This window comes from Lithobates pipiens, unplaced genomic scaffold (assembly GCF_037356315.1).
Source record: "Lithobates pipiens isolate NorthernLeopardFrog02 unplaced genomic scaffold, aLitPip1_a1.2 Scaffold_30, whole genome shotgun sequence".
NCBI lineage: Eukaryota > Metazoa > Chordata > Amphibia > Anura > Ranidae > Lithobates > Lithobates pipiens.
In genome coordinates this window covers 107,237,333-107,250,603 of record NW_027507791.1, presented here as the reverse complement: position 1 = coordinate 107,250,603, position 13,271 = coordinate 107,237,333, and the positions used below count along the sequence as shown (strand labels likewise).

Below are 13,271 nucleotides of genomic sequence, written 5' to 3'. Positions count from 1 at the left end.
TGCAGGGACTGCAAAAATTACTTTATTGTATACAGGAAAGAAAATCCATCTGATACAACTCTGCTAACACATTTCAGCCGAAGGAGGACTAAATATTAGCTATGATTCAGGCCTCCTTTGGCTGAAATGCATTAGCGGAGTTGCAGCAAATTAATCTTTTATGCTGTATACAATAAAGTCATTTCTGCAGTCCCTGCATAAGTGCCAGCTTCTGTTACAAAGTTTGGGCTGTGGTTATAGGTTTCATGAATTACCTGGGTTGAGCGCAGTGAACTAATTTTTCACAGGGCCTTGGAAAAATGCCTAAAATTTTCCCCAATTTCCCACAAGTGTACATAAGCCAGCAGATGCATCAAGCCTCGGGGGAACTGGAGAAATTGCAGAGAAGGGCAAGCAAACTGATAAGAGGCATGGAGGAGCTCGGCTATGAGGAAAGATTAGAGGAACTGAATTTATTCACTCTTGAGAAGAGGAGATTAAGGGGGGATATGATCAACATGTGCAAATATATAAGGGGTCCATATAGGGAACTTGGTATTGAGTTTATGGTCATCACTGAGGACAAGAGGGCATTCCTTACATCTAGAGGAAAAGAGAGTTCATCTCGAAATATGGAAAGGTTTCTTTACAGTAAGAGCTGTGAAAATGTGGAATAGACTTCCTACAGAGATGGTTCTGGTCAGCTTAGTAGATTGCTTTAAGAAAGGCCTAGATTCTTTCCTAAATTTACATAATATCATTTAGTACTAACATTTATAGGTAAACTTGATCCAGGGAAAATCCGATTGCCTCTCTGGGATCAGGAAGGATTGTTTTCCCCTGCTACAAATTGGATCCTGCTTTTCTGTTGTTTTTTTTTTTGTTGCCTTTCTCTGGATCAACTGTGGGTATAGGATTGGGTATATGGAATTGTATGATATGTTTTATTTTATTTTTATTTTTTTATGTTGGAACTGGATGGACTTATGTCTTTTTTCAGAATTTTTAATACAGTGCACTAAAACACAGAAGTGTAATGCCGTTCCACTTTATTCTTAATTTAAGTATCAGGCAGGCATATTCTGTTACACTGCCTGACATTTAATGACATGCTAAGTAATTTATAGGGCCCCAACATTAGGGAATTGCATTATTGTCCTTTCTGATATTGCAATATCTAGCCTAAAAAGTAGCCAAATTATCATAGGCTGCTGGCTTCCTCCAGTAATGGGATTTATACCCTTCTCCTTGTGCTGTTACCACTGCTGACATCTTCTGCCATTCTACTTCTGGCTCCAAAGTCCTCGGCCATCTTTATTGGACAAGAAGTATTATGTGACTTTGGCGTATGTACATGGGAATAACTTTGTCCTGGCACACACAGCATGCTGAGATTGTACACTAAGCACCAAGCTGCACATTTGTGGCTCAGTGTACAATTTGAAAAAGAATTGCTAGCAGTCAAGGAAAAGCATTTATGCCAGAAGTTCTGCTTTAACTCATTTATTAGACACATTTTAGTTCACTGTGTGAAACAAATAGAGAGAGAAATAGGCAACCAATATACAGAACAGTGCGGTAGATTCTTGTAAATAATGTACAAATGGATAAAAAAAAAAATGTTTTGAAAAGCCAAGTACATGAGACAAGTTAATGAATGAAACATTTTATTATTTTTTTTATTTTTATTTTTTTATGATAGGCTGAGTTCAATTGACATGAAGTACCATATATGGAAGCTTGGAGTGGTTTTTACTGACAATGTAAGTGGCCATCTTCATATAGATAAAATGCCATTTATCTAATAAATGTATAGCTGGGCTATAGCTCTTGTCATTTATAAATGTTTTCACTGTTTTAATTGCAGTCATTCCTTTACCTTGCCTGGTACACAACCATGTCAATACTTGGACACTACAACAACTTCTTCTTTGCAGCTCATCTCTTGGACATTGCAATGGGTTTCAAGACCCTAAGAACCATTCTCTCCTCAGTTACCCACAATGGAAAACAGGTAAGCCTGTTTAAATGTTCTAACAAGGGATAGCAATTCATCTTCTACATGACACAGATTACCATTTGATTGCATTTTTTTCTAAAATAAGCACCAAGATTAAAAAAAGATGAAAGCTTTACACTGGAGCATGGCCTGGTTTATCTAGCAGTAGCAGCATGTATGGTCTATGACTCACTGAATCCACTAATATGTTCACATTACTCATGCCAGAAACAGTCTTGCCTAGCTGCAGACTACAGAATTAAGTGCTGCTCATTTCACGGTTCAACCTCTGGTGTAGTACACTTAGCCATCCATCCTTTATGAATAGTTGGAATATGCGGAGCCTTTGTAAATGGATAGTCATAAAAACCATGTAAGCTGTTCATAAAGCATGTCTGATAATAACACTAGATTAGATAGTAATTCTTGCCACTTGTACTGGTACTTATATTTGGGTCATGCACTTCTGTAAGGAAGTTTATCAGAGATACTAATAGACAGCAACGCCACTTCTACAAGAAAATGGAAAGGACTCTGTAATTCATTACTTCTTATGTTAGCAGACAAAATTTAGCTTCCATCTCTAAATTTTACGTACCCATCTCCTTCCTGGAGTGCTACAAACTTCTTTCTGCCTTTCCCCTTTCTGTTGGCCTTTAGTGACTGATGCTTGTTGTAGCTTTCTCATGAATTATGAAAAGCCCAAGCAGCTGCTTTAAACACTCACAGCATGCACTATTAATTTTTACTGGTCGCACGAAAAACCGCAGAACCCTGCTTTCAAGTTTAAGTGACGGTTATCCTCCTTATCAGGTTTATCTGTTTAGAAAAATAGTTCTATGTTGTGAAAATGGTTATTTGTCCTCAAAGTTTAAGACACACCTAAAATTTTTGAGCTGCTTTAACACAACACACAATAATGCACTGCACAGGTATGGTCCTGGCCTAAGAGTTATGAAGCTTTTTTTTTATTTTTTTTATTTAACAATAGCAATAGCAATAATAAAATGGTGACACTTGAATGATCAAATATAGAAATTCCTGGACTGCTCCCTTTTAAACTGTAATTCCGCATACACACGAATTATGGTCGGAAAAAGGTCTGATGGTTTTCCCGACTGAATTCTGATGGCATTCCTCTCAAGCTGTCTTGCATACACACGGTCACACCAAATTCCGACCGCCAAGAACGCGGTGACGTACAACACCTACAACGGGACTAGAAAAAGGAAGTTCAATACCTAGTAGCCAATAGCTTCCATCTCGTAGTTGAATCTGAGCATGTGTGAGTTTTTACACGTCGGAATTGCATACACACAATCGGAATTTCCATTGGGAAAATTGAGAACATGCTCTCAAATTTTTGCTGGCGGGAATTCGGCCAGCTAAATTCCGATGGAGCATACACACGATCGCATTTTCCGATGAAACGCTCTCATCGGTCTTTTGCTGGCCGAAATTCCAATCGTGTCTATGTGGCATAATAGTTCTGGATAAAATATATTTTTGTTAGGTTATACCTTTTTAAACTACTCTGTTGATCTGTCTTTGTTTTATAAACAAACATTTAGTACAAAGGATTTCCAGAGCACAATAGTTTAGCTAAAGATAGCACACAGCAGTAGCCGCTTACCTTGTGACTTTGTTGTCTCAAACCCCAGGCTCAGGTGTTGAATATAGGATCAGTCACCACTGTATGTCTTGAATGATAGCAGCAAACAAATACTCTTGCCCATGAGAGTCATGTCCAGCTTGCATTATCCTTTAGTAAATTTAACCACTTCAGATTTGGCTGCTGAATGACCAGGCCATTTTTTGCGATACTGAACTGTGTTGCTTTAACTGACAATTGCGTGGTCGTGCGACATTGTACCTAAACAAATAGAGATTTCTTTTGGTGGTATTTGATTATCTTTGCAGTTTTAATTTTTTGCGCTATAAACAAAAATGTGACAATTTTGAAAAAAACACATATTTTTTACTTTTTGCTATAATAAATATCCCCATTTTTTTTGTTTTTTTAAAGAAAAATGTTTCCTCAGTTTAGGCCGATATGTATTTCTTTTCATATCTTTTGTAATAAAAATCACAATACGCGTATATTGATTGGTTTGCGCAAAATTTATTTATGGCATTTTTATTTTTTTTTTTTTTTTTTAACTAGTAATGCCGGTGATCAGCGATTTTTATCAGGACTGTAGCATTATGGGGGACAGATCGGACACTTTTGACACATTTTTGGGACCATTGGCATTTATACAGCGATCGGTGCTATAAAAATGCACAGATTACTGTGTAAATGTCACTGGCAGGGAAGGGGTTAACACTAGGGGCCGATCAAGTTGTTAACTGTGTTCCCTAGGGAGTAATTCTAACTGTAGTGGGAGGGGACTGACTGGGTTAGGAGACCGATCGTTGTTCATACTTAGTATGAACAACAGATCAGTCTCCTCTCCCCTGACAGCACGGAGATGTCTGTTTACATTGACAGATCTCTGTTCTGTCTCTTTGTGGAGCAATCGTTCCAGATGGTGACTGAGAAGGACTTCAGAACCACTGCTGGCTTACATGTTTCGAAGGAATACCTTCTTCCTCAGAGCCTAGCAGTGGTAACTCCTTCAGCTCATTATATACACATGTGCATTCATTTGACACATCCCAGGAAGATTCAAAGACCCCACCCACTGCAGGGGTGGTCTAGTGGAGGGGAGAGGCTAGAGTAACAGGCAACAATAAAACAGAATCATTAGTAGTTGCTATAGACAGTGAAAATACAAGACAGATGGAATACGGATGGAAAAACGTGCACTGATGTCATATACTATCATAAGGGTCAGTACCTTAGCATATGAAATTGCTTATCGTCATCCATCTGTGCAGCTGATGTATGTGTGTTACAAGCTGTATTATCTCTATTACATAACACTGTCAAAGCGATCATCTTAGCATCTAGACACACCACCATGTTTGTGTTCCGGGAGGTGTAACTGGAAATGCGCTCCACATGTCATTTCCTACTTGTCTGCTGCAGTATAAAGGATGATAACATTCTTAGAGACTTATGTCTGCCATCTTTGTGTAGACCTCCATTAGGAAATGGCATGTGGAACCCATTTCTGGTTAAACCTCCCAGAACACAAACATGGTGGTGGGTCCTCTTTTCTTCGCCTGGACCTCCTCAGGAGCCTCTGCCCCTCTCACACACCAGGTTAAGGAAATACCAGCAAACACAATGCAACACTGCAAATAATTCCTGTAACCCAATGCCAGAGCCATCTTAAGAAACCAGACTCCAAGCAAATTGGTAGGGGTAAACTCAATGTATTATTTGCTCAGAGATAACCACACATGTAATAGCAAAATAGCAATAGGGGTAGCACAGTCCAGCACTCTGAAAGGTTAGCAAAAAATAAAGTAAAATACTCATAAGAGGAGTAGGACAACTGAGGTGGCAGAAACAACAGCAGTGCCACCCCAGTATACAATAAAACGCAGTAGAAAAACTCAATATAACAATAGCAGACTATAACCATAACAATAACAGGGCTGCACTGCCAGTATGCACTAGTTGTGGCTTTGCTAGGCCTTGACCAACTAGTTAAACGTAGTCAGAAATTAGAGATAAGCAGTGTAGGAGTATGAGAAGAACTTGTAAGTTGCACTAGTGGTGACTGTGCTAGGCCTTGACCAACAACTTTGGGGCTCTTTTAAAAAGCAATGGTACGCTTTTGATAGTCCTTAAACCTGCATGCAGGTAAAGCTGTTGTATATCCGCCAAAAAAAGAAAAAAAAAAACTGTAAGGCATAATGAGCTAGTATGCACCACATAAATACTTACCTTAGAATGAAGTGCAGGCATTGCCTCCCAGGCACTGCTGAGGGAGCTGACATGTTCCCTCTGCTTTTCTTCAGGGTTCGAGGCTCCGGCACTGTGAGTGGACCTTCAGAGAGCATGAGCCGCTGATGTCAGCAGCTGCATGCAAGGTGACTATCTCCTAAACTGTACAGGTTTAGATGATATTCATTTTATAGGCTTAAAAATGTAGGTAAAAAGGTAAAAAAAAGGTAAAAATGTGAAAGCAGGGTATACAACTGCTTTAAGTGGTGGGGATGAAATAAAGACTGTTGTATGATAAACAGTCTGGGCCAGGTGGTGGTGGTGATGGCAATGATGCACTTCGGCCACAATCTATAGGCAGCATTGGTGTGGCAGAGATGTCAAAGGCGTTAATTTGGAGAATGGAGGGGTAAGGAAAGAGTACTACAAGCAGCAATTCTCAGTAACTTTGATACTGCTGATAGTACAAAGCCCTCCCCCTGCTGGCCAGAGGAGAATTTTACAGCTCAGTATAAACATAGATGAGGGAAATTAAGACAAAGCAATGTCTTGGTCTCCATATTGTCACCCAGTACCTACCTAGACAAGTAACCCTAATAACGTTATAATGTTATGTGTAATATTGTATAAAGACATTGTAATTTGTAACTATATATGGAGAATGTATCTCCAGAACCTTGGGGTTCTCTATCTGTGCATTTTTTGTTTATCTCTTGCCCAACCCCCTAGAGTTATCTGCTTTTAAACTGAAAGTGACAGGCTACTCAGGTTAAGTCTAGTGACATCATCTAAACAAAGGATAATCATAGTCAAAGACATTTCATCCTAATATGAATGGCTGTGTTCTACTATTTCCAGGGTTACTAGTATAACTCATACAGGGATAGTACAGGTGTGGTAATGACCTAATCCTCCATTTTTGTATAATTAACTCCAAAAAAATGACTAAAATGTACCCAATTGAGGAAGTAAAGTTTTACAGCAGAGGTCCTCAAGTGCTCTTATGTAGGCAACTAAATTTTCTAAGAAGAAACTCTTTGATTTCAATACACATTTGAGATACCATGGATACAACTTGTAAAGTCTTTTTCTAGATATGTTTTTGCCCATCTGCACCACAAAAGTTTGCTTCCTTAGCATTTTTGGCCTGGTATTTTCTGTCAGCCATTGTCTGGTCAATCTGATTGGTGGTGGCAAACAGGTTTTACAGTATAGTTAGGTTCACTGTATTATTATTATTATTATTATGTGTTCTTTTCCCCTTACATAAAATATATATTTTTTTTTGTAATGCAGAATTAGATCTGGTTAATGGTTAATGTATAATTTCCTCAGCTGGTGCTCACAGTCGGCCTTCTGGCAGTAGTTGTTTATCTCTACACTGTTGTGGCCTTCAACTTCTTCCGGAAATTTTACAACAAAAGTGAAGATGAAGATGACCCTGATATGAAGTGTGATGACATGATGACGGTATGCACACAATATATGCAAAGAATAATTATGATTGGATAGACGTAGCACAATATCAGCAGCACTTTATCAGAGACCTAGAGTATCTCACAAAAGAGAGTAGACCCCTCACATTTTTGTAAATAATTTATTATATCTTTTTTGTGACAACACTGAAGAAATGACACTTTGCTACAATGTAAAGTAGTGAGTGTACAGCTTGTATAACAGTGTAAATTTCCTGTCCCCTCAAAATAACTCAACACACATCCATTAATGTCTAAACCGCTGGCAAAAATATGAGTACACCTAAGTGTAAATGTCCAAATTGAGCCCAAAGTGTCAATATTTTGTGTGGCCACCATTATTTTCCATCACTACCTTATCCCTCTTGGGCATGGAGTTCACCAGAGCTTCACAGGTTGCCATTGGAGTCCTCTTCCACTCCTCCATGACGACATTATAAGCTGGTGAATGTTAGACATTTTGCGTTCCTCCACCTTCCGTTTGAGGATGCCCCACAGATGCTCAATAGGGTTTAGGTCTGGAGACATGCCTAGCCAGTTCATCACCCTAACCCTCGGCTTCTTTAGCAAGGCAGCGGCCGTCTTGGAGGTGTCTTTGTGGTCATTATCATGTTGGAATACTGCCCTGCGGGCCAGTCTTTGAAAGGGGGGATTATACTCTGCTTCAGTATGTCGCAGTACATGTTGGCATTCATGGTTCCCTCATGGAACTGTAGCTCCCAAGTGCGGACAGCACTCATGCATCCCCAGACCATGACACTCCCCCAGACCATAACACTCCCACTTGACTGTAGGCAAGACACACTTGTATTTGTTGTACTCCTCACCTGGTAGCCGCCACACATGCTTGATGCCATCTGAACCAAATAAGTATATCTTGGTTTCATCAGACCACAGTACATGGTTCCAGTAATCCGTGTCCTTAGCAGGAAAGTGCGGTGAGGCAGTGGCTTGTGAGGCACTGGCTAGTATCAGAGCCAGATACACACAGGTTACATACGAACATTAGAGTGAGAGCAATAATTCTAGCACTGAACCTCCTCTGTAACTCTAAACATGTAACCTGTAAAAATGTTTAAAGTGTCACCTATGGAGATTTTGAAGTCCAGAAGATCACACCACTTATATAACAATGCCACTCTCAGCTGCACCCAGCACAAAGATTTTCCAGCTTGCAGGACCACAATATAGATGCCGGCAGCCTGAGAGCGATTGTGACTGGGTTAATTACGCAATTAACCCTTTAAATTCCACCACTGACCTTTGATAAAGGAGGGTCAGAACTTCCATCAAATTAGCAATACCAATTATGATTTTAGAATAATCTTCTGTAACACATACTGTCACCACAGACAGGTCTGCTCAGAGGCTTTATTCTAGACAGTAGCACTCTTCAAGGACAGGTTCATTTCTAGATTGCATTAAGAGCTTTAGGGACAAGGTTAACACTTTTCAATTTAAAGAGGAAGTAAACCCTGATGGGTTTACTTCCTCTTTCATTCCCTGCAAAGGCAAAGCATAATGGACTACTATGCATCGCATAGTAGTCCATTATGTGTCACTTACCTGACACAGGAGCCAGCGAAGTCACCGCTGTCCCCTGTAGTCCGGCGCATCCATCTTCTTGGTGGGGTCTCGCAGCTCCGCCGCTGTCATTCGGCAAAGCTGCGATGACATCACTCCCGCGCATGCGCATGGGAGCCGAGACACGTGCAGCGCCTGTCTTCGGGCAAATATTTCTTGGACCTACAGGTAAGCCTTAATCTAGGCTTACCTTTAGGTCAAAGTGTGTTGTAAGGGTTTACAACCACTTTAAGGTGTTAATAATGAAAAGCTTGAAATTGGTGCATATAAAATATTTACAGAAAAAGATGTTTCAACAAAATAAAGACAATATACCGCAATATAAGGCAGAGAGGAAAAGAATACTTGCGCAATGTCTTGGGTTGCCCCTTCCCTTGACTTCTCTGAAGATGGCACAACTATCAGTCCGTCCCCACATGCCAGGGTGCTGGGGGTAACCCTAGACTCTGAACTGTCCTTTCAGGCCCACATCCAGTCCCTGTCCAAATCATACTGCCTTAGCCGTATCATCTCTAGAATACACCTCTTTTTAACCAATGACACCACCAAGCTTCTATTTCACTCCCTGGTTATCTCTCGCCTCGTCTACTGCAACTCCCTCCTCATTGGATTATCTTTACATACACTCTCCCCCCTTCAATTCATAATGAATGCTGCTGCAAGACTCATCCACCTTACCAACCATTCAGTGTCCTCCACCGCTCTCTGACAATCCGTGCACTGGCTTCCACTCATCCAATAAATACAGTTCAAAGTACTAACCATAATTTAGAAAGCCATCCACAAATCTGCTACCAGCTACATCACTAACCTAGTCTCAAAATACCACCCAAGATGTTCTTTGGTCCTCCCAAGACCCCCTGCTCTCTAGCTCCCTTCTCACCTCCTCCCATGCTCCCATGCTCGCCTCCAGGATTTCTCCAGAGCTTCTCCCATCCTTTGGAACCTCCTACCCCAATCTGTCCAACTGTCCCCTAATCTATCCATCTTTAGACGATCCCTGAAAACCCTTCTCTTTAAAGAAGCTTATCCTGCTTCCTACTAATACACTGTTTGACTTTCTCCATCAGCTTACCCCCCACAGCTATTACCTTTTTGTATCAATTGACCCTCCCTCCTAGATTGTAAGCTCTAATGAGCAGGGTCCTCTGATTCCTCTTGTACCAAATTGTAACTTAACTGTAATGTCTGCCTTCATTTTGTTAAGCGCTGCGCAAACTGTTGGCACTATATAAATCCTGTATAATAATAATAATAAGGTGCCATGTTGAACTTGCTGTTACCAGTATGAGAGAGTGAGAGCGATAACGCCACTTTTAACACACCTGCTCCTCATTCTCATCTGAGACTTTGTAGTCGCATGACACCTGGGAGGGCAAATTTCTCCCAATTTGGAAATTTTCACTTAGGGGTGTACGCACTTTTGTTGCCTTTGTATTAGATATTAATGCGTTAACTTATTTTGAGGGGACAGCAAATGTACACTGTTATACAAGCTGTACACTCACTACTTTACATTGTAGCAAAGTGTAATTTTTTTCAGTGTTGTCACATGAAAAGGTAGGATAAAATATTTACAAAAATGTGAGGGGTGTACTTACTTTTGTGAGATATTGTAAGTCTGATGTAATGGCAGAAAGCTCCTAGCCTGGCATCTAATAACCATACAACCAATCAGAAATCATACACTTTATTCTGGTTGTATGAAACCCATTTAATTACTCAAAATGATAGACATATTCAGCTGTCCCAGAAAATGTGTGCCTTATTTGACAGGCTTAGCGTATACTTAAATCAGGGCCAGATTGAGAATGTTGTTAGGTAAGGCATAGGGGAGCGCTCTATCTACATCAACAAGTACATACACAGTGAAGGTTACTGTACTTGTTTTAGTCTGTGTTAGGTATCCATGTTGTGTTGTTTGTATTGCTTAAATAAAGATTAGCACTGTAATTGTCATGTTAGGTATTTTTGCTATTTTTTGTATTAAAAATGTAATGATACTAGCTTTACTGGTCATGTGAGGCCTATGTATCCATTGCTCTTCAAAGAGCCAGTCCTGCTTTGTTTGGAAATCTACAACCTTGGACAATAATTGTGGCTTGCGAGTTCCACAAGTGCACAACATGATTCTCAAACATTGCAAGGTTTTGCTAACCAGATCAACTGTGCTTTATTCTTGGTTCACAGTGTTATCTGTTCCACATGTATGTGGGCGTGAGAGCCGGAGGTGGCATTGGAGATGAGATTGAAGACCCTGCCGGTGACCCTTACGAGATGTATCGTATTGTGTTTGACATCACCTTCTTCTTCTTTGTTATCGTCATACTTCTAGCCATTATTCAAGGTGACTAACTTTGTTACATTTTTAAAAACACTGCTAACATCTGAGGTTCTGAGTAGTGAGGGAGATGCTCACAAATTAATTTTAGCTGCAGGCTTATGTGCCATTATACCAGTTTTTTTAAACCCAGTTTTTTAAACGTAGGCTTCTTACAATATATGACATTACTAGCCCAAAGAGGCCTTGAACAGTCATGTTGTACAATTTCAGGCTAAAAGCCAGGTTTTTACTCCTTCATGACTGGAATGCTGGGAGAAGGTCAAAGTGATTCTAAAGACAGAAGGGTTTTTTATCTTAAAGCATTAGCATGAGGATAAAAAAAAAAATCTGTGTGCAGCAGACCCCCTAATCAGTGATATAAGTAACTCAGTTAAAATAAACGGAGTTACTTTAGAGGGTAACGAGTAATCTGACTGATTACTCTTCCCCTCATGGTAACTCAGTTCCCATTGCTTGGGCAGAGTTACCTCAATTACATCTACTGCCCGGGAGGCCCACTCTGGCTGCACTGCCTGGCCGTTCGTCCGGGGCAGGGAGGGAGGCTTTCGCCCGCTGAGCTGAGAAGAGGCTGAGACTCAGAGAGACTGTCTGGACCGCTCCATCCCGCCCTGCCTATCCAGAGGGAGAATGTAGGGAGGCGGGGCAGACACTGAAAAATTAAGTCAGCTGGCCAACTGACACAAATCGAGTGAAGGGGAGGGTCTCTCTCTCTCCCCATGAGGAAAGGCATCCCTGGAGGCATTCAAGTAAGTGACTGATGATTCGAATTGCAGTGCAATCGATCCATCCCAAGTCCTCCACCACCTCTGCTTCTCACTGATCCCATCCCTACCCACCCACCATCACTTCTACAACAGAGGTGATGGGGGGATAGGGTAGGGATGAGATCAGTGGTGGTGGAGGATGGGATCAGTAAGAGGCAGAGGTGGTGGTGGTGGGAGAGGATAGCACCACCACCGCTGCCACCCCCTCAAGTACCACGCTGCCTGCCACCCCTCCAAGTACACCACCACCACTGCCACCCCCCAGTACCACCGCTGCCACCCCCCCAAGTACACCACCATCACCCCCCTAGTACCACTGCTGCCACCCCCTCAAGTACCACCGCTTCCACACCCTCAAGTACCACTGCTGCCACCCCTCAAGTACCACCGCTGCCACCCCCCTCAATATTTGGGTTCAAATAAATACCAAATGTTCTAAAATACTGTATATAGTGTTTTTATTCTTCAGTTAATATAAACATCTTTGATATTAAAGATGTTATAGAACGCAATTGCATTATAGAATATTTTAAAAAAGTCACGTTACATTGCTGAGTAACTAATTACTTTTCCAATGTAGTAATTGAGTTACTAACCCAATTACTTTTTGGGAGAAGTAATTTGTAACTTAACAAATTACTTTTTTAAAGTAAGATGACCAACACTGCCCCTAATACTTACCTGAGCCCAATCTTGATTCTGCGATGTTGCATGAGAGCTTTGGCTGTTTCTCCCTCCTGATTGGCTGAAACAAACAGTGAACGCCACTGGCGTCCACTACTGTCAATCAAAGTCAGTGAGTCAATCAGGAGAGATTGGGGGCATGGCCGAGCCACGGCTCCATGTCTGAATGGACACACAGAGCAGCGGCTTGGCTCTGGTGCCCCCATAGCAAGCTGCTTGTTGGGTGGGCATTCAGCAGGAGGGAGGGGCAAGGAGCGCCAGTGAGGGACCCGAGAAGAGGAGGATCTAGGCTGCTCTGGGCAAAACCACTGCACAAAGTAGGTAAGTATAACATGTTTGTTATTTTTAAACAAAAAAATAATACAAGGCTTTAGTATCACTTTAATCTGTGTTTCATATTCAAAAAATAGCAGCACACACCAGTGTGCATTCCTAGTTCTCAGACTGTGCTATCAGCCACAGGTCTAACCCTAACAATCGGAATTGGCATGGTTATAATGATGTGATCACCAAAAAAGTCGTGACCACATGAGATTTGTTTACAAACAAACCTACCCTCTCTCTCTTTTTGTATTTACTGTGCCCAGAAGGAGAGGCATAGCTG

General features: G+C 41.1%; 1 protein-coding gene across 8 annotated transcripts in view; it reads left to right on the top strand.

Annotated features, from left to right (window-relative positions):
• RYR3 (ryanodine receptor 3) overlaps positions 1-13,271 on the top strand; it is a 1,008,486-nt gene that overhangs the window by 970,387 nt on the left and 24,828 nt on the right. For all 8 annotated transcript variants that reach the window (XM_077464742.1, XM_077464741.1, XM_077464740.1 and 5 more), the window contains 4 exons: positions 1,682-1,742; positions 1,847-1,993; positions 7,152-7,286; positions 11,066-11,222. In XM_077464742.1, coding sequence (XP_077320868.1) covers positions 1,682-1,742; positions 1,847-1,993; positions 7,152-7,286; positions 11,066-11,222 — 500 coding nt within the window. The remainder of the gene's footprint in view (positions 1-1,681; positions 1,743-1,846; positions 1,994-7,151; positions 7,287-11,065; positions 11,223-13,271) is intronic.